At 42.6% G+C, this 21,324-nt stretch overlaps 1 protein-coding gene across 1 annotated transcript in view; it reads left to right on the top strand.

Annotated features, from left to right (window-relative positions):
• PIK3CB (phosphatidylinositol-4,5-bisphosphate 3-kinase catalytic subunit beta) overlaps positions 1–21,324 on the top strand; it is a 130,288-nt gene that overhangs the window by 86,291 nt on the left and 22,673 nt on the right. Inside the window, exons 14-17 of the mRNA XM_015411297.1 lie at positions 6,783–6,904; positions 9,470–9,613; positions 13,102–13,201; positions 20,840–21,018. Coding sequence (XP_015266783.1) covers positions 6,783–6,904; positions 9,470–9,613; positions 13,102–13,201; positions 20,840–21,018 — 545 coding nt within the window. The remainder of the gene's footprint in view (positions 1–6,782; positions 6,905–9,469; positions 9,614–13,101; positions 13,202–20,839; positions 21,019–21,324) is intronic.

The following is a 21,324-nucleotide window of genomic DNA, read 5'->3' as shown; positions in this document are numbered from 1 at the left end:
CCTGCATACAAAAAAGTTGCATGATAGATGACAAAAAGTAATTCCAGGCCTCTGTCTGACACCAAACAAGTCACATGAGATGTCTTCATTGCTATGGGTTAGTTATCCATTATTGCAGAGGAATTGTGTTCACTTCCATTCACACTCCTTGACTTGTTGGTTAAAACTGCAGTTCTGAACAAGAGCTAATTGAACTAACAGCCAGTATAGTATAGTGGTTAAAGTAACGAGGGTGGGGGGGAGAGACGAGAAGGAACACTCTTCTACAAAATGAAAACACAACCTGAACCTGCAATATGGAAAATATGACAAGCATATGATTATGAACAATACACAGAAAATAAACAATATAATTGTAGAAGTATCAAAAAGATGTTTAATACACATGACAGACTATGGATGGCCAGCCAAACTGCGATTTAAGTAGATCTTCACCGGACCATTTATGTGTATTCAATTTTAAAACAGCCACCAGTTCAAAACAAGGAGCCAAAAAGGTCTCTCATGCTTGCTGTGTGAGATGCAAAATAATATCAGCCATATAAATGCTCCCTGTGGTTGGAGGATGATGTAGGAGCATTTTGTTATACAACAGAATACCACAGAAAAACATCAGGCAAGTTAAGTAGAGATGCTTTCATTATAGGAAAGGCTTTCCATGCTGATTAAGTAATTTTTTTTGTATAGTTAACATATCTGAGAAACTGCTAAGGACGCAGGACTCATTGTCTTGGTTGATTCTGGTTGTGTTTTGGTTTTGGCTTTAGCTTAAGAAAGCTTTCCTTTCTGCCCAAATGTGACAAGTCCCCTCATTGGCCTCTGACCGTCACATTTAGATCAGCCGGTACCCACCTGGGATGTTGATCTAGCTGGCCAGCATTTCCCTCCTAATTCAGGCTCAGAGGAGGAATGTAAACAAGAACAGCCTGTATTTTTGGAATTTTCTTGGCAGCTTTTCAGGTCATTGAGCTCTTGTTTCCTCTAAGGTCATATCGCTTAACATCTTCTAGTTGAATAATTGCAGTCTCTGATGGTAAGAGTTTAAAGCTGGCGTAGTCTTAGTGGCAACAGAATAATATTTTATATGAGCACACATTTTGATACTTAGTAGGAGTCTTCATTGCCATTAGACAAGTCCAAGATTTCCTGCAGCATCAGCATACAGTCCAGTCGTAGCAGTGCTTGGCAGTGATGGCTGATTCATGTGTTACTTCTGCACTGTGGGGTTTGTATAATAAGATTATGTCTGGAGTTGTCACAGGCAGCACCTTGGCTTGGGTGATTCATCCAGCAGTCATAAATTTTCTCAAACAGATCTTATAGTTTGGACAGTCTGTTTCTGCTACCAAGAGAACATTTTAGGGCCAAACCCTCAGAGTCATTGATCCATAGACTGAATACAATCCAGGATATGATCATACAGGGTGTGCACAGATGTAGCATTAAAACAAGAATTGTAACAGATTTTTCTCCCACACACCATGCCCAACTTCTAACTGCAAGGACCTTGTGGGGCAGAAGATACCCCATACTCCCATTGGCCCCCATTTCCTTTGCTCTTTCTCCACACTCCTGCCCATATCTCCCCCACCACCTTTGCTCCCACTGCTGCTGTTTTCTTACTAATGCCTACTTTTCCACCTATGGCAATGTTTGCTGTTGTTGCTAGGCGATTCCAAAATGGCAACCACGATAGAATTGCTAGTTCTTGGTTGTTGTTTTTTCTGTAAGTTGCCATTTATGCATATGCATAGACATTGTTTCAGCTGTTTGAGTGAGTTCGATTCCCTTTCATCTTTTTTTCATTGATTTTTCCTCAAACCTGGAGGCTCCCTGAGATTTGTTTGAAAAATTTCCCCTCTTTTGGTGCCCCATGCAGATTTTTTTTGATCCATGTGGATTAAGCCATATTGTGAATTAGATATGCAGATGCCAACAGATCAAACATCAGTACAGATGTCAGTCTTGCCCATCTTCCTGTGTTTCAAGCAGGCTGCTTTTTTATTTAAAAAATATTAAGTAATATATTTGTGTGTGTTAACTGAAATGTTCTCTTGTCGTAAAGGCTCGTCATGAGTTGTAAAATGCTTCAAGGAATCTGCTGCAACAGAAATAATTTTCTCTTCAGCATAACTCTTAAGAGAAAATGGTTCCTTTCAGTGCTCAATTTCAGAACAGCCTATCACTAAAATAATGTCTTATTTCTTTTATCTATTTTTGTTTCTAGTCTGCCTTTGTCACCTGGACTCAAGGCAGGTTACAAGTATAATTGACTGAATAGTTCTAGCAATAAGCCAAATGCAAAATATGATAACATTTCGATGATAACAATATTTGAATCTAGATTCAGGTGGGTAGCTGTGTTGGTCTGAAGCAATAGAACAAAGTTTGAGTCCAGTGCACCTTTAAGACCAACAAAGTTTAAATCTGGGTATAAGCGTTCATGTGCATCTGATGAAGTGTGCATGCACATGAAAGCTTATACCCAGAATTAAACTTTGTTAGTCTTAAAGGTGCCACTGGTCTCAAACTTTGTGATATTTATATCTTAACAGTAAAGATTCCTGGTACAACAACATAATGCAGTGGGGCTAGGATTGAAGAACTGGGGGAGAATACACATTCTCCTTAATAGAGGTCAGCTTCTGAGCTGATCCATTACGTCACAGCTCTACAAGAATGCCCTCCTAAACAATTCTGTTTTGCTTTTTTGCAAAATGATGGTAGCGTGGAGTGTCTGGTTTTTATCCATCTGTTTTGTCTGTGGGTCTGTTCACATGTTAGGGGATTGGTGTAATTGCTGTTCTTCTGTGGCTGCAACTCATAGTCATCTAGTAATGTTAGAATGGCAGTGCTGGGGTGAGGCTAAGGCTCAATGGAAGAATACCTGCCCTGTGTGCAGAAAGTCCCAGGTTCAATCCCTGATGTCTCCGGTTCCAGGCATCTCAGGTAGCAAGTGATGGGAAAGATCATTCTCCTGGAGATCCTGGAGTGAAACTGGTGATCAGATTAGAACATTTTGAGCTCAACGATACGATGTTTGGCAGCTTCATATTTACAAGGGAGTTCTTCAGACAAGATGCCAGGGAAGCCTCAGGAAATCAAAATGGCTTATTTGCATCAATGCTTTAAAAAAAACTCCCACATGGTTGCCTCCCACAGCCACTGGAAGATTTCTAGCTAGCATAATAATAGAGTGGGAGGAGCTCCTCCCAACTGGAAACGCGGGAGCCGTTTCTTGCCTAATGATCATGCACTCCTGGGAGGGGATCCACACACTCCCTCAGTTCTTAGTTCGCCACTGCTGAAGAACACCTTGTAGTTAGCTCGTGAATTTTTACCTCATCCATGATCTTGACAAAAGATATTGTTGTTCAAAACATGCCCAAAGTGCTCGACCAAAATGACAAAGACCAATGAGCACAAGGTATTCTTCATTTGCTTGGGCAAGGATCATAATGTTGCAGCATTTTCCATCTGCTAGTGTTTCACCCCCCAAGGCAAGAGTCAACAGAGCACTCCTGTTAAAAACTGCACTATGGGGAAAGTTCTTTCTGCTCACTTACCTGCCCAGGTGAAGCAGACAATAGATCCAGCACCACAACCTCGTTCTGTCCATGTGTCTTGTGTGCCACCTGTGATTTCTGTGCACTCAGTTCAGAGATCAGATGCCGCTAGAAAGTGTTCCAAGCAGTCTGAAACCAGGCTGAACTGTTTGGCATTGGAACCGCCACCTAAAAACAAAGTGAAATCTGAACACAGATTGCATAGATCCGAGTCCACGACTGTGGCAAAGGGATCAGAACCGACACCTTTGGCTTCTAAGCCTACAACAACAGATTCCATTTATTGAAGCTATTTTGGATCCAGATTATTCCCCAACCATAGATTCCATTTATTGGAACTATTTTGGATTCTCAGGCTGCTAAAATGCTAAAATCAGACAGAGTGGTACTCATAAAAAGCATGGTTGCCCATTTTAAAAATAATTGCTTCCAAAAGGTGGTTAACATTCAGAAACGATTCGAATTAATGGCTTCGGCAGTTTTTGTGGTTCCATTCACTAGATTGAAAATGAGAACGTTATATAATTGGTTTCTATGAGTGTTCAGTCCTGCATGACATTCCCAGGGAAACTATTTTTTGATCCCCAGATGGATTCTTAGGGATTTAGACTGGTGGATGCTGGACACCAACTTGATGTTGGATATGCCTTTTGGGATGTGCGCTTTGCAAATCACAGTTACCACTGATGCTTCCCTTTGTGGTTGAGGGGCACAGTGTGGGAATAGAAGTATCCATAGCACTTGGTCTGACACAGAAATGGGGTTACACATCAAATTTTTAGAGATGACAGTTATTCATAATGCCCTTAACTACTTTTCAGATTTACTACACAGGAAGAAGGTCCTCATCCAAACCAACAATACAACTGTGATGTATTACATCAACTAACAAGGGGGTACCTCTTCCCTTTCTCTGTGTCGGACAGCCATGGCAATATGGGAATGGGCCATGGCAAACCACATTTGTCTCCACACCATACATATTGCAGGTGTAGAGAACATTAAAGCAGACAGACTCGGGGAGTACAGTCACAAATGGTCCATTCCCCACTGACATACCCCATCTTTGCAAGATGGGGGTTCCGTTCAGTCATCCTGTTTGCTACACGTCACAGTGCAAAAACGCCTTGGTTCTGCACCAGGGCAGGAGCAGACCCCTGTTCCCTAGGGGATACTTTCCAGTTACAGTGGAACCAAGGGCTCCTGTACACATTTCCTCCCCTACCTTTGATCGGCAAAGTGTCCTCCTTTCGAGCCTTTAGCCACTTGTTTCATGGAGTATCTCACATTAAAAATAGCCTTCCTAGTAGCTATCACTTCAACAAGGAGGGTAAGGTGAGATCACAGCTTTTATGACTGACTTGTCCATTCATCAAATTCCATGACCAGAGAGTGGTGCTAAGACCTAGTTTGAAATTCTTGCCCAAGATAGTGTCCAAATTCCATCTAAACCAAGATATTTCACTTCTCATGTTCTTTTCACACCCTTCATCTGAAGCAGAAAAGAGACTACACACCTAGAATGTCAAACGTGCATTATTTCATTTGAAAAGAACAGGTGACATTAGAAGAACCCCATAACTGTTTCTTTGCTTTGCTGGCCACTGTATAGGGAAGGCAGCACCCGCACAGACCATTTCAAGATAGATAGTTTCAACAATAAAAAAAGTATGCATTGGCATCTGTAAACTGTTCCTTAGCAGATACAGCACACTTCACAAGGGCACAAGCAGGGTCCGCTGCATTTCATCGAGGCATCCCATCACTGGAAGTCTGAAAAGCTGCCACGTGGGCTTCTTTTAACACTTACAACGAAATTAAGGTGCAATCATTCGGTGATCTACAAGCATACTCATATACACTCACACAACCATACTCATATACACTCACACAATCATTAGGGTTCACATTGCAACTTAACCACCAATGTCAACAAAACCACCAAATTCCAATTCATACAGCATTTAAAGCAATAATAGCTCTCGAATAAAAACTGTTTTTTAATCTGTTTGTCCTTGTCCTTGTACTACAGTCGATTTTACAGTAAAATGGCTCACCCCCACCACCTGGTAAATTAGCTTGGCAGTCTCCCATGTGGGACTGCAGAAGACAACGGTGATAAAAACAGTGTTGCACTTACCTGTAACTGTTAGTCATCAAGTTGTTGCTATGCAGGCACACATCCTTCCCTCCTACCCCGCTGTGAGCACACACGAAAAATTAAATTAAAATTATAAATGCCCATGATAGAAGTCTGCTGAATAACATCTGCGCTCGGTGAGACCTGGTGCAGTTCCGCAGGGCTTGCAAGGCAGAGATGTCCCATCAGGCTTTTGGTTGAGGACATCAACCGGCACCATCTCATCTAGCACTCCCTCCCCCTCCCCCTCCCCCATCCTGCTTCCTTTTCCGTCTGTTTGTGAGACAGTAATGCAATGTATAGATTTATTTAGCGCCATTTGAAAATGTTTTTAGCTATTTCAAACTTTTTTTATTTTAAATTGTATGGATTTCCTGTTGCTAACTGCCCTGAGCGCTCTGAACTCAGAGAAGTGTGGCTCATAAATCAAAATTATAAAAACAGTATATATATATATATATAATTTATTTAAATATTTAAGATCATAGTGGCGGTTCAGGAGCACTGAGAAAGTGTGTGGCACCCCTCCCTGGATCACATGGCCATTAGGTGGGAAACGGCTTACATGTTTCCAGTTGGGAGGGGCTCCTCCCACTCTGTTACTATGCTAGCTAGAAATCCTCTGGCGGCTGGCCTGCACAGTACCCATGTGCGCCTGCACAGTGGCAACTCGATGAACAACAGTTACAGGTAAGCACAACACTGTTTTCTGTTTCTCAAGGTATTAGAAGGAGCTCCGTATAATCTGAGGTATTCTACCTTCTTGGATAATCCAAGCCCTGTGATTTGTCATGTCCCAAACCATCTTGTACTCCATCCATTTTTCATTTGATATTTTATCTGAATTAAATTCTTGTGCACTTGGTCTTCTTTGTTGAGTTGGCTATATTGCTTGCACTAAAGGAGGAAGAAACTGCCAACACTAGAAAATATGTTTCATAACTGTGTGGGGGATGATAGGTTAGGCTAGCATCCCCACCTTTTGTGTAATTGAAATACTAAAGAATTCTACCTATGAATACCCTCAGAAAATATCTGTCTAGTCATTGTGATGTCTCTCTTTCTTTCCTTAACAGCTTCAGGCCCTTCTTCAAATATGGGCCAAACTGCCTCCCAGAGAAGCATTAGAATTATTGGATTTCAATTATCCAGATCAATATGTGCGAGAATATGCAGTAGGCTGTTTAAGGCATATGAGGTGAGTCTGGTGGTAATCTTATTTCAGTAGTTGATCCAAAATTTTAAAAAATGTCACTGTGACTTTTACCGCACAAATAAAATAATCCTCAAATCATTATGTAGGCTGCTGTTTAAACATCCCAGCTGTGGACTGGGCTGGGATCACAGTACGTAACAGTATCTGTCAACCCAGAGTGGGTGGTCTTCCTTTGGGAATTGTTTCTAGCCCAGACAATACGAGTCTTTCTTTGGTTATTTGGGAGACATGCAAAGATGTGGGGAGTGTAAGGAGATGCACAGCAGAGGGGAAATGAAAAATTTGGGGGCTGTACCTTAAATGTAATGCATGTCATTCATATCCTGTGTGTCAAAGGGGAGACTGGCCATTGAACTTGGTGTGGGGGGGGAAGCATTCAGGGGGGCCCATTCTCTTGCTCTTTAATTCTCTCATTAGAGCATACGTTTCTAATTTAATACTATTTTTGCTCCAAGAAAATGTTGGCCATTATCAAGTGCAGGTCTGCTGTGCTTCAGAGTCCTTGACTTCTCAAGAGCATTGCAAGCAATTAGTAACATTTTAAATTTCAAGGCTAGTTTATTGACAGAATATTTTGACTTTCATAAAATGTAAACAAGGTAGCTGTTCCGTTAGGCCTGGCTGGCCTTATGATACTGAATTGGTTGGGTTGTCATTTTAAGTTTTTTGTGAATTTAATCTAAGTATGTAGAGTCACCCTGACCTGGATAGTCCAGACTAGCCTGATCTTGTCAGATCTCAGAAGCTAAGCAGGGTCGGCCCTGGTTAGTATTTGGATGGGAGATCCCCAAGGAATACTAGGATCACTATGCAGAGGCAGGCAATGGCAAACCACCTCTTAATGCCTCTTGCCTTGAAAACCCTAGCGGGTTGCCGTAAGTCAGCTTTCCACCACCACCATGTAGAGTCAGTGGGTTGCAGTTGTTACCAGAAATGCTTGGAGTACATGTGAAAACTATTCATATATGCATTCATAAGAATACTTCCAGTTGTCCATGTCAAATGATCTTTTGTCTGTGCTTGAAGAGAGCCCAATCATGGGCTATACTTTGGGAAAGGACTTAACAATGAGGAAGGCTATACTTAAGTTTTGACTTTCATTGAACACACAAGCAAAGGCTGGAAAATGCAGGTGGTTTGAAAGAGCAATATTAAATCCGAAATTAGAGGAATTACTGTGTTTTGAGTATAACTAGATGGCCTATAGAATCACACAAGCACTTGGGGAATAAGCAGCAGCAGGCAAATCAGATGATTCCTAGTGGAAACCATCCCAGTTATGCTAGAAGTTCCTCCCACAGGCTAATCCAGAATCAGCACCCACCTTCAGTTTTGTTACGAGCATACAGCATCTCTGGAGTGTGTGGGGGGTAGTAAGTTGAAGGGTGAGGCTTTTCTTTCTCTGAGCAGCCCACAGAATGGTAGAGAAGAAGGAAGGAATATATTTGGGGAATAAGGAGGCTAGGATCAGCAGGGGAGGCAGATTATAGAAGCAGAACCGAAAGATTCATGTGTTGCCTGATCCTTCTGTCCAGCATAGTTGGAGAAGTGCTCATGCCAGGATGGTGCTTCTATTTTTTTCTGGGCATTTACTACTGTGGCCGTATTCTATTTGTGGTATTTTGGGGTCCTTTGTAAAGGTAAAATGGAGTGGGGCATAGGATATTCAAATCTGGTCATAATGAAGAGGACAGCATGTACCAGGAGAAGAAGGAAATGACTAGAAATTATAATAGTTATGAATTATGAGTAGTAAGTGGGGCAGTTGGGAAGATGGAATGATTGAATCTCCTGGGAATTGTGGTTGAGTTACCTAAGTGGCAAACTGAGTGGCCAAGAGGTAGCTGATGGCCCTGTCTCTAGTAGTGACCTGAGGTCTGTTATTGTAAGCCAGATTCCTGGATGGTGCTGGAGGGTTAATTATTATTCTGCAAACCTCAGTCCTTAATCCTCAGGGAGCCAAAGAATAGAGCCATTGTCAAGGGAGTGTCCAGGCCCTCAGGGGAGCCTGGCTATTTCTGCATCAGCCTTCCAGTTGCTGTATCTTCATTTCTCTGCTTTAATATCAAATATCTTCCCCAATCTTAGACAGTGTAGGGACTGAGAAGTCATAGAGGTGACTCAGAAACATGGTTCTGGATCCAGGGAACTTTTGGGCTTACTTTTGGGATTATTTTAGAGAAGAATGGTTTTTAAAGAATGTTTTAACTTGTAATTTGCATTTGACTCTAAACTTTTAATGCTTTTAAAAATAGATGTAATAAGCATAGAGTATACAAAAGATACAGTTGTTGGCCAAAGCTGGTGATCATTAAGATAAATGCATATAGCTAATTTTTAATATTTTCTGAACCAGTGAAACCTACTTGAGTGGCCATGTGTATTACATCTGAAAGCCTTTCAGTATCTGCTGAGGAGTTCTCTTTCTGTCTGTATATGTGGTAGTTAATACCATTTTACTATTTGATTTAGTTTTTCCTTCCTTTCACTTTAATTCATCTTCCCACAATGAAGCTAGTTACCCAGGTTTTCTTTATCTTCTTCCAGTGATGAAGAACTTGCTCAGTATCTTCTGCAGCTTGTACAAGTACTGAAATATGAACCTTTTCTCGACTGTGCCCTCTCCAGGTTCCTGCTAGAGAAAGCACTGGCAAACAGGAGAATAGGACAGATGCTGTTTTGGCATCTGAGGTAAGAGCCTCTTGTATAGTCTGCCACCTCCTCCTTCTCCTGCCCCCAAACTGTTCAAGAGCAAAAATTTCTAATTCTAATGAAAGAAAAGCCAACGTGGCTGAACCAATATGTCAGAGATTAAAAGGGAATCAGAGTAAGGGAATTTTCCATCTGTTTACTGCCCTGTGCCATTTAGTCAATTCTAGCCAATTGTTTTTCCTAAATAAGTACCAGTCACCAATGCTCCCTCTAAGCTGCGGAGTCTTGTGAGCAAACATTCTACTTTATGAGCTACTGGCATTAAAGTTGTGAGCAAGCGATTTAGCTACTGCATAAATTAATTTGCTCTGTAGCCATCCTTCCTGAGCTAAGACAAAAAATGGGTGAGCTGGAAGCTAAGAAACAGTGAGCTAGTTCACACTAACTCAGCTTAGAGGGAACATTGCCAGTCACCCGTGTCCATTCCTGCATTATTCCCAGTTTTTTAACAGGTTATTTTTTCTTAAGGTCCTGTAATCACTGTAAAACATACAAGTGAAATTCTGTTGATTTATTTAATTTGTATGAATTAATCACTTTTCAACTCAGACACTTCTGTACATTGACTTTAAACCCAATATGTATACAAAAAGCATCTGCCTGTATGCTAGGACAACAATGTGGTTTGCTTTTAAATGCATAAATTACATTGATGTCCCCCACCCCTTGGCTTACTTTCATGAGCAGACAGACTGAAAGTGGGTTGTCCTGTTTGTTGCAAAGCCTGACTGAGCCATTTGGAACTGCTGCTAAGAAAGGAAATATATAGAAAATCCAAGTGTATCTGCAGAAATGGATCCTCGGTAGTTTCTGTATTCTCATGTGTTTAATTTTGCTGAGTTTGTACCTCGTTAGACTGAATCGCTCTGTTTTGTACTCAGAGGCAGCAAAACAGCTTAAGGTAAACTCCACCTACATCTCAGTTTTAGCTCCATTTGCCATCTTTCAATTGCTTCTTTCATTTAAGGGAAAGCCCAGCCTACTCAAAGAAAAAGAGAGACATGACAAAATGGCTGAAGCTGCTTTGAGCTCACCATATGAATCTTTAAATGAGGTCACCTTCCTCCTAGCTGTTGCAGATTTCACCCTTCTCATTAACTTCACTCCCACTGTGTCCTACAGCAAGGAAGGAACTGAAAAAAGGTGTTCAGGTAGGAGAGCTCCAAAGAGAAGCAATTTGTAGTATAACCCATTCATGAAGCCGCTAGTTGCCTAGCAAACCATTGTGGTTTAGCACTGGATTATGCCTATGACTCACAATAGAATTACTTGGGGACAAAGAAAGTGATAGTTGCCCCCAAGAAGGCACAGATCAAACATAAAGCTGCTAAGGACTGGAGTACTTCCTGCAGTTTACGTGCAGATACACACATACAATTTGTGCTATTTGGCTTTGGGTCCTGCTCCTGGAATAGCCAGTGGCTTCAGCAATGATCCCACATCTGTGATAGATGCTTTTCATGTTCCAGATTGGCTCAAGATGCTGCAACAAATGGGCCATTATGTCAGATCAGCCTCATGGCCACATCCTGCAAGTGGTAGGGCAATGTCCTCTGGTCTCCTGTTTCCCCCATATGGATTCTCACAGGCATACCAGGAGGACTCCTAGTCTTCCTTTCTTCTTTTCTCTAGCACAAGCTATGCCCTGTTTCTTAGGAAGAAAAGAATACGGAAGAGGGATGTGAGAATCATAATTGTCATACACTTTCCACTATTTTTTCCCCTTTAAGTTCATGGTTAAACAGTGGAGACCAGCTATCTAGGTTGCAATATATTTATTAGAACCTTCATGCTCTGCAGGGATCCTACCAGCATCTCCTTCACCTTCTGGGTTTCCTAGTCGCCATTCCAGTGGTTTCCAGGGTCTTTGGATTAATCTGGACAAGACTGGTGATCCTCTGTCTCCTGTTCATGTTGCTCATTGTGGAATTGACTGTTTGAGGGAGGGTGACTACTTTTGAAGAATGACTCCTAGATTTGGAAAGAAAGATCTCCCCAAGGTTTCTTTTTCTACCAGGCCTGTCGCCAGGATTTTTTTTGGCAGGAGGGACTAGAGGGGGCATGGCATCACTTCTGATATCACAAAAATAAAATAAAACAAACTTGTGCACTGGCTGGCCCTTTCCCCGGCATTCCAGGCACTCTGAAGGCCCATTAAAGAAGCTTCTTGGAGGCTTTGCCCGGTGCTTCAGAAGAGCCCCGTCTCTCGCAGGCACAAGCGAAGCCGCCAGCTAGGCAACCCCTCTGCCTCTGAAAAGGACTGATAAGCCGAGCCTGGTTCTTGCCCGGTGGCAGTGCAGTCACAAAAGTGGCAGCTTAACCGGCTGCCCAACCCGGTGTGGCTCCTGCAGGCAGCTTCGCCTCTCCCCCCATTACTGAGCCGGCTCTGCTGGTGCGGGCAGGGCAGAATGCCTGTTGTGGCCTCGGTGATTGATGAAATGTCCAAGTTGCCTGTTTTCCTCAGGGCCTTTGTATCACCCATGGCACCCATTCCATCCCCACCCCCGCCCTGCCTTGTCTGACTGGCAGCGAGCCATTGGAAGGCCCTCAGGGGCAATCAGGCTGAGCCCCAGGACAGAAAAGCAGAGCCACATGACTGCTCTGGCATGACCAACCTTCCTGGGCCCTTAGACCCGATCTTCTCCCCTGCCTGTCGAGCTGCTCAGAACGAGGCAGACAGAAGGACACCACATAGCAGGGAGCCGCTTCTAGGGTGGGGGTGGGGGCGCAGGGCAGCTCTCCGGACCTGCAGAGAGGGCAGCCTGATACTCACCTGCCTGCTCAGCTCACTCACTGCCCTGCTGGCACTCCTGATGGAGCTTCCTGGTCTCTTCCTGGCCTTTTGGGTGGGGGTGGAGATGTGTGGGGCAGTGGAGAGCGAGGAAGGTTGGAAAGAGAGGTGATCAAGTGCAGCCAGCCACCGGCGCTCCCAGATGAGCTGTGGTGGAGACCGGTGAAGGTTGGAGAGCAAGGTAAACAAGCGCGCGGCTGACTGCCGGCACTCCCAGACAAGCTGGCCTTTTGGGTGATGGGCATGGCTCAAAATTAATGGGGTGTGACCCCGAAATGCCCCACTGTAGCTAAGGGGCTCTTTTCAAGAACAGCAAACAGAACGGTATTCTATTTTTTCTTATTGCTGCCTATCTTTTGGGATAAAGAGATAGCGAGACTCATGTCTATACGTTCTGCATTCTTTGAGAGGCAGGGTGCTTAACTTTGAGGTGAGGATCAACAGTTTTGCAAAAAAAAACCAACCACAATTATATCATGCTATCTTACATGAAAAGAGTGCACATACACTTGGACTGGCATTTGTTTATCCTTTTAAAAAGAATGAAAAAGACTGCTCCTTCTTAAACACAGTTTAAATGTAACTCTCAAGTCACATCTGTCATAAAATTCCTTAAATAGAGAACGGTTCTGCAGATATTCGTATACAGAGGGATTTTTCTTTTCTTTTCTTTTAGATCAGAAGTACATATACCTGCATTTTCAGTACAGTTTGGCGTGATTCTTGAAGCTTACTGCCGTGGAAGTGTTGCTCATATGAAAGTTCTCTCTAAACAGGTATTTCTCATTTTAGATCCTTGTCCGTGGGGCAGTTTATACCTGTCGTTAGCTGTTGATCGTGCCATTTCATTCATGTGATTGCCTGCATGGAAAACTCTTCACTTTCAGCAGTGTGGGAACTACTTCCACGTAATGCACTTTCACACTGCTCTGAAGTCTTTGTGTAAATAACATGACAGGATTGTGGGCTGAAATACATAGTTGCCAATTCCATGCATCAGCCCAACCCATGCCTTCTACCAGAGAAAAGCAGTTCTCAAGCTATAGGAGCATAAGAAGAGTCCTGCTGGATCAGACCGGTGGTCCATCTAGTCCAGCATCCTGTCTCACACAGTGGCCAACCAGTTCCTCTGGACAGCCAACAACAGGGCATAGAGGTCAAGGCCTTCCCCTGATGTTGTGTCCAGGCTCTGGGATTCAGAGGCTTAGTACCAGTGAATGTGGAGGTTCTCCTCAGTCACCATGGCTAGTAACCATTGATAGACTTATCCTCCATGAATCTGTCTTTTAAAGCTGTTTATTCCTCTGGCCATCACTATGTCCTATTGCAGCAAATTAATCACTCTCTGTGTAAAGCAGTATTTCCTTTTGTCTGCCCTAAAACTACTGCCCATCACTTTCATTGAATGCACCCAAATTCTAGTATTTTGGGCCAGGGAGAGAAATTTCTCTTTGTCAACTGCCTCTACGCCATGCATAATTTTATGAACATCTATCATGTCACCCCTTAGTCATCTCTTTTCTAAACTGAAAAGTCCCAGACTCTTCAACCTTTTCTCATAGAGAAGGTACTCCAATTCCCTAATCTTCATTGTACGTTTTCCAGCTCTGCAATGTCTTTTTTGAGATATGGTGACCAGAACTGTACACAGTATTCCAAATGAGGTCACACCGTAGATCTGTACAGAGACATTTTTCTCAGTCCCTTTCCTAATAATCCCTAACATAGAGTTTGCCTTCTTCACTGCTGCAGCACACTGGGCTGACACTTTCATTGAGCTCTCCATTACAACCCCAAGATATTTTCCCCTCTCAGTCTCAGGAAATTCAGACTCAGCTTATACTTGAAGTTGGGATTTTTTGTCTTAATGTACATCACCTTACACTTACCAACACTGGACTTCATTTGCTACATTGTCGCCCACTCACTCAGTTTGTGGAGGTCCTCTTGGAGCTCTTCACAGTCAGTCTTGGTTTTCACCATCCTGAATAATTTTGTGTCATCTGCAAACTTGACCATTACACTACTCACCCCTAGTTCCAAATCATTGATGAATAAATTAAATAGTATGCTCCCTCTAAGCTGTGGGGTCTTGTGAGCAAAAATTCTACGTTGTGAGCTACTGGTGTTAAAGTTGTGAGCGAGCTATTTGACTGCTGCATAAATTAGTTTGCTCTGGAGCCATCCTTCCTGAGCTAAGACAAGAATGTGTGAGCCGGAGGCTAAAAAACTGTGAGCTAGCTCACACTAACTCAGCTTAGAGGGAACATAGGTACCGGCCCCAATACCGACCCTTGTGGGACCCCGCTACTTACTTCCCTCTATTGTGAAAGCTGTCCATTGATTCCTACTCTTTGCTTCCTGTCATTTAGTCAGTTTTTAGTCCATAAAAGAACCTGTCCTCTTATCCCATGGCTGCTAAGTTTACTCAGGAGTCTTTGGTGAGGTAGCTTGTCAAAAGCCTTTTGAAAGTCCAGGTATATAATGTCTACCGGGTCGCCATTGTCTACATATGAAGGAGGCTAGATGTAGTCTGCATGCATGATGTTTGAAGTTTGATGTATCCACACAATGTGTGCAGTTGCCCTAAGCGTGTAATGAGTTGGCAGTTCCCAGGTGGCAACATCTATTCTTAACTATTTTCATCCAAATGTTTACTTTGTAAGGGCTGAGATTTTGATTAGAGAAAGTTCAAAGTCTTTTATTAAACTGCTGAAGTGACAATTTAGCACTGTCACTATTATTTGACTTTCAAGTTTGGGCTTAATACAGCTGGAAGAAGCAACCTGGTTACACAAAGTAATTTTCCCTCTCTTCATCTTGGCAATTCATTAAGGTCAGGAGTGGTCTACACCCATTCTTACAGAATTGTTTACTCTTTTGATGGGAGTTTTTTTAAAGATACCATTTCAAATCTGAAATAATAGTAATATATCTGAAAAATTGAATAGCTTTTCCTTAAACCAAAGGAAAACCAAAGGAAAAATATTCAGCATTTTAAGATGGCATAATTCTTCAGCTGTTAACTGTTGCAAATAAAATTATAAGACTGAATGTAGAATTGTTATGAATGCAGTACGGAAAATACAACCTAGCACTTGCAGCCTGTAATGGCAGAGTCTGTTCTGCCTCCTTATTTAGCTATGTGTGAAGGCCGGACCATAAAATTAGGGTAAAACACTTTTGAGAAAGCTTCATTTTCTATAATACCCGGTCAACTTTATTTTCAGCCTGAGTACTTAGAATAGGACTGATATCTAGATGGCATGTAGAGGATTTGGGGGGGGGGGTGTCAGTTCTAGCTCCATACTACTTTGATTTATCTCCTGATTTCTGTGTGCATTTTTGTGCCTTTAGTTTTCACTTCATTTTTTTTTCTCCTGGGTTTTGTCTGGTTCTTTTGAAACAACTTCTACCCCAGTCTTTTTCTGGAAGCTGATTTTGAGTTGCCTTTTTCCTTGTGCATAATGTTTTTGTCAGTATTTGTCCCGCTGACCCACACACACCTCCAAGCCCACTTTCTGATGATTGGACTGTCATCATCGACAAATCACTCTTCTCCCTGCCCCCCCAAGACAAGTGGTTTCATTTTTTTAAGTGACACTAAAATATCAATATATTGATACAAGGAAAAAGGCTCGTTGTGGAAATAAATACAACGAGATCTAGAAAGAAGCTCTGGGCGGGTGCCCTGGCCTTGGACACTCAGTGTTAATTTGCTGTGGCGACCTCAGTAGGGTATAATGACACTGAGTCCACCATTTTCTCCAGAGGAACTGATCTCTGCTACCTAAAAAACAGTTGTAATTTTGAGTGATCTCCAGCCCTCACCTGGAGATTAGCAACGATGGTTCCCCAGAAGGGAATGGTTGGTTTGGAGGGTGGAGTCTATGGCTTTGTACCTGTCCGAGGTCCCACGTCTCCTGAAACCTCACCCTCTCCAGGCTCCATCCCTCACATCTCCAGGAATTTCCCACCTGGAGTTAGCAACCCTATCTCCTTCCCAGCCAATCATCAACCTACCTTTATTTCCCCCTCACTCTTCAGCTTTCCACCCCACACACATCTGCAGCCTCTCCCGTGCTCTGAAGCCCTGACTGCCACGTCACATTGGCTGTCATACGGGGGCCACCTCAGCAGCATATAAGGATACAGAGCCCACCATTTTCTCCAGGGGAACTGATCTCTGCCATCTGGAAAGCAGTTGTAATTCTGAGGGATCTCCAGCCCTCACCCGGAGATTGGACACATTTTACCTCAGAACAGCAAACTGTTTAGAATGTTAGAGGCAAAAGCCACTCAAGTCGCATATGCAAATGACCTCTGTGTTCCGAGGCAAAGTCCAATGAGGCTGAATATGCAAATAACCTCTGTGTTCTGACTGGTTATGGTGGTGGTGGGGAGAAGAACAGCAAACTGTTTAGAATGTTGGAGGTGAGACTCAAGCAATGCAGCCAGTGGATAGGGTCAGATTCTGAGTGACACACCAGGGCGCCAACCAATTCTGGAGCATGTGGAATGTTCTAGAGAAGTGCCACCACCATTTGGCTTTTATATATAAGGGAGATAATGCTGTAATGACATGTCAGGCAGGTTCTCTGAATCCCCTGCTTCCATTTTCTTAAAATGTAATGCTATAGCTCCTTCCCTCATGGAGATAGCTGGAAATTCGGTGAATTGATATTTTAGTGCCATTTTAAAAAATGCAGCCAAGATCTGTATAAGCATGCACAAAAAATAAGAGGGAGGGTACTGTGATGCCACTGATGATGCCACCACTCCTTTGAGTGGTAACAGCACACTCCCTTGAAAATCCTGTTTATATAAGGCACTTGCTAGGGAAGAAAATAAACTGACTCCACATCTGTGAAAATGCAAAGGGAGGGCAGATATGCAGAAAACCTCTGGTCAAACCAATTCCAATGGATAAACTGCTAAGAAAACCAGGAAGAAAAAAGTGTGTAGAAAAGCCCCCTGCTTATTGCATGGTCAAAATACAACATTATGATCAAATAGGGAGTACTTCAGCATATCCTTTAATGTGTCTTGGTGATTGTGCATATTTTTTTTTAAAAAAATAATTTTTATTAAGTTTTAAGGATACATGGGGATGTACAAATGCAGTTGAGATAGGAACGTTCCCCAAGACACTGTGTACAGTTCCCTCTATATGGACTGTTAAAGACTACACTCTCTGTGAATCATGGTCAATGTGCACAATGGCCAGTTGTCATATAGGTTAACCTTTCAACTCGTGTTAACCCTTAATATTTATTATACCTTTTAAAAAGCCACTGTCAATTGAGGATACCTCTTTGTGTATCTGACAAAAGTGGTCCCTGGCTCACAGTAGTTTGTTACAATAAATCTGTTAGTCTTTAAGGTGCTTCTTTGGTGAGGGGGAGTTGCTGCAACAGTTTAACATGGCTACCCTCTGGAACTGGTGGCCAATTGTATGCTTAATAACCATCAGAGGGAATGAGCATTCATTGTTATCTAAGCTGGATGTTCTGATCCCATCCCTTTGTGTGCTGCTGATAAAGCATAGCAGTGATAGTATTTGCTTCTGCTGTACAAGTGTGCAGCAATAATTTAGTAAACCAAGTGTAAAATTCTATTTGTGATTGATCTGAGAGCTGGCAAAAGTAGCATACTTTAAAAAAAAACTTTATACTATAACTCGAATGAAATCTGCATTTATACTTAAGTTTCCATGAAGAAGAAAAAATTCTTTAGCTTTTGTATATTGATATGACAATCTTTTTTTTTTTTAACAAATGTGATTTTTAGCACTTGATAAATAGGAATACTCTGGTAAATGTAGTTCAGCAATAAGCTTCAAGATCTGCAGGATTTTCTGTGCCCTTTAGAGGAAGTTCATGTCAGTGCAATCAAAGAAGTGGCAAAAAATTCCCAACTGTGCAAACACGGAAGAAATTCAAAGTAGAAATACTTCACAAAGTTCCTGTTTGTATAGCACAGGTTCCATTTTGCTCCCTTGTCACTGATGTTTGCACAGCTCCTGGAATTGTGGAAATGCAGGGAGATTTTGGTTTTGACAGATGGCTGACCTGGTAGGTCTCTACCTCCTCTATTCCATAATCAGAGTACATACACAGCATCCTGCCTGGCATGGATGAGCTAATTTTTAAGATTAAGAAGCTTGTGCTTTAAAACCATATATTAAGGTACATTTTCCTTACACAGAAACAACTGTAAATAAGTAAGTGGATACTCCTTAGTGAACTCTAGATAGTCTGTGAGCTTATTGGTGCAATTGACTAAGAACTTTATATTTCATATTCCTCATGGAATCTGCCTTTACACTTAAGGGAACCTGTTATTAAACATGTAATCAGCATATAGCACAGCTGAAGAGAGGTGTTTGAGAGTGTTGTAATATTAATAGTTTTAAGAGCATCCCAGCTGGTTCAGCATCCTTTGTAGGAATCCAACAGCATGAAACCGATGTAACTTAATGCAGTTGCTGTTCACTTACTATCTTGTGCTAGCCACTGGGAATTGTATTGCACCAATTGCAATCCAATTTCATTGGCTACCAATTCAGTAACTGAGCCCAGTTCAAAGACCTGTTTTTGGTCTTTTAAAGCCTTAAATGGTAGGTGACCAGGGTACCACAAAGAACACCTTTTTCAGTATGGACTTGGTTGGACACTGAGATTATTTAGTGCAATCCTGCTTTGTGTGCCATTGCCATTCGAGGTTCAAAATAGGAATGGGCATGAACTAGAAAACTGTGGTTTGTGGCTAAACCACGAACCAAACTGGGAGGTTCATTCACAAACCGAACTGGTTTGTGGTTCGCGGCCCTGTAAACCCCATATAAATGGACTGCTGTCCCTTTATACGGGGTTTGCAGAAAGTCCGAAAAACAGCTGAACAGCGAGGAGCAGTCTGCTTTTCACTGCTCAGCTGTTTCAGGCTGTCTTGTGCAGTCCCTTCAACCTTTAAAGAGAGTGCACAAAAAAGCCCACCTGTTCTTGTGGCTTTCCTGGGGAACCGAAAGCAGGGGGGTTTAAAGGGACTTTAAACCCCTGCTTTATGCTCTGGCCACAAACCACCATGAACTGCTTCAAAAGTTCATGGAAGTTTGTAATGGTAGACCCTTCACAAACTTCTGTTTGTGAACCCGGAATAGGGCAAAATTCATGATGGATCTTGCTTTGTGGTTCGGTTCGTGCCCATCCCTGGTTCCGAGAGTGGCAATGAACAATGGTTTCTTTTGGGGGGAAGTACCAAGATTGTGGAGTTTTGAAAGACATCACTGCCATCTTCTTCTCTTGTTGTTTTTAGCAAGTTGTTGGAATCCTTTCTGTTTAGGCTGACTTTTAGGTTAGTTTAGGCTAGCCTGATTACAGGGGCAGTTTGGGGGATGTGAGGCTAGCTATCCTTTTGATGTTGTTGTTGCACAGCTGGTTTCTGTTGTTCATGTGGTTGTATTTCATCATCCCAGACCACTGCTTTACATTTTAAGGGTCTGGCAGCAACTTGGGTGGAGCTAATATTGCCAGTCCTTATTGTGCAATCATCCTCCAGTAGGAATCAGAATTGTGATTGGACAGTATGGAGCTTTGTGACTGGTTCCTTGCAATTCCCGTGTGGTACTGGGCCTTTAAATGGTACAGTATCCCAGTGTGGGTGATATGAACAAAAACACCTTCCGTGCTGTATATTCATTCAGTTTGGAGTCAGTGTGGTGTAGTGGGATAGCTGGTGTGACAAATTAGGAATGCCAGCCTCCAGGTGGAACCTGGGGAACCCCCGGAATTACAGCTTATCTCCAGACAACAAAGGTCAGTTCCTCTCAATAAAATGGATGCCTTGGTGGGTGGACTCTATGGCACCGTACCCCACTGAGGTCCCTGTCCTCCCCAGGCTCCATCCCCAAATCTCCAGAAGTTTCTCAACCTGGATCTGGTAACCCTACCCCCCCATCCCCTGCTGGTGGCCAGGGGGGACCAGGCAACCCTATGTGGCATAGTTGTTAGCATCGGACTGTGTCTGACGAAGGGAGACACTCTCAAACGTTTATACCCTGAATCTTTTGTTGGTCTCTTAAGGTGCTACTGGACTAAAATCTAACTGTTCTCCTGCAGACCATCACAGCTACCCTCTGAGTCTGGTCTCAGACACCTAGGGTCACATCCCCACTCCGTTATGACGCTTCAGGCCAGTCACACATGCTCAACCTAACCTGTGTAACAGGGTTGTTGTGGGGATAAAATGGAGGAGAGGAGAATGATGTAAGCTGCTTTCAGTCCCCATTCGGAAGAAAGTAAATGAATAAATCAAATTCTAAGTATATATACAGTTGTGTGCTCATCACTCTGATTGGCTATTAATACAGACATTAACCATAGAGATTTATTTAAAAATCTCAATATTTATTCCAGGTTGAAGCACTGAACAAGATGAAGACTTTGAATAGTCTAATAAAGTTGAATGCTGTGAAGCAAAGCAAAGCGAAAGCAAAAGACGCAATGCACACCTGTTTAAAACAAAGAGCTTACAAAGAAGCCCTTTCTGATCTCCAGTCTCCTCTGAATCCTTCAGTCATACTTTCAGAACTGTAGTAAGTGTGGACCTTGTGATTGCTATGTGGAAATGGGCAGGCAGAAGGCTCTTGCTCTCTGACTTCTTTTGGCTGCCTTGCTCAGCAGACGTGCTGGCACTCAGAGGAATATTTCTTAGCGTGGCTCATGCGCCTTCTGTGTAAGCTTCGTAAGCAGTTCTTGGGCTTCCTAAGGGTAAGATGTCAGTTTTAGGAGAGAGGTTTTTGCAGCTGATGACCAACATGTTCCTGTAAGTTCTTGTAAGATCTCTGATAATAAAAACCCACCTTAAAATAACAACAAATGGACTGGATCCAGCACAAGGA

This window comes from Gekko japonicus, unplaced genomic scaffold (assembly GCF_001447785.1).
Source record: "Gekko japonicus isolate JY-2015 unplaced genomic scaffold, Gekko_japonicus_V1.1 scaffold433, whole genome shotgun sequence".
In the NCBI taxonomy this organism is placed as follows: domain Eukaryota; kingdom Metazoa; phylum Chordata; class Lepidosauria; order Squamata; family Gekkonidae; genus Gekko; species Gekko japonicus.
The sequence above is the reverse complement of the archived record's forward strand: the minus strand, read 5'-3'. Positions and strand labels throughout refer to the sequence as shown.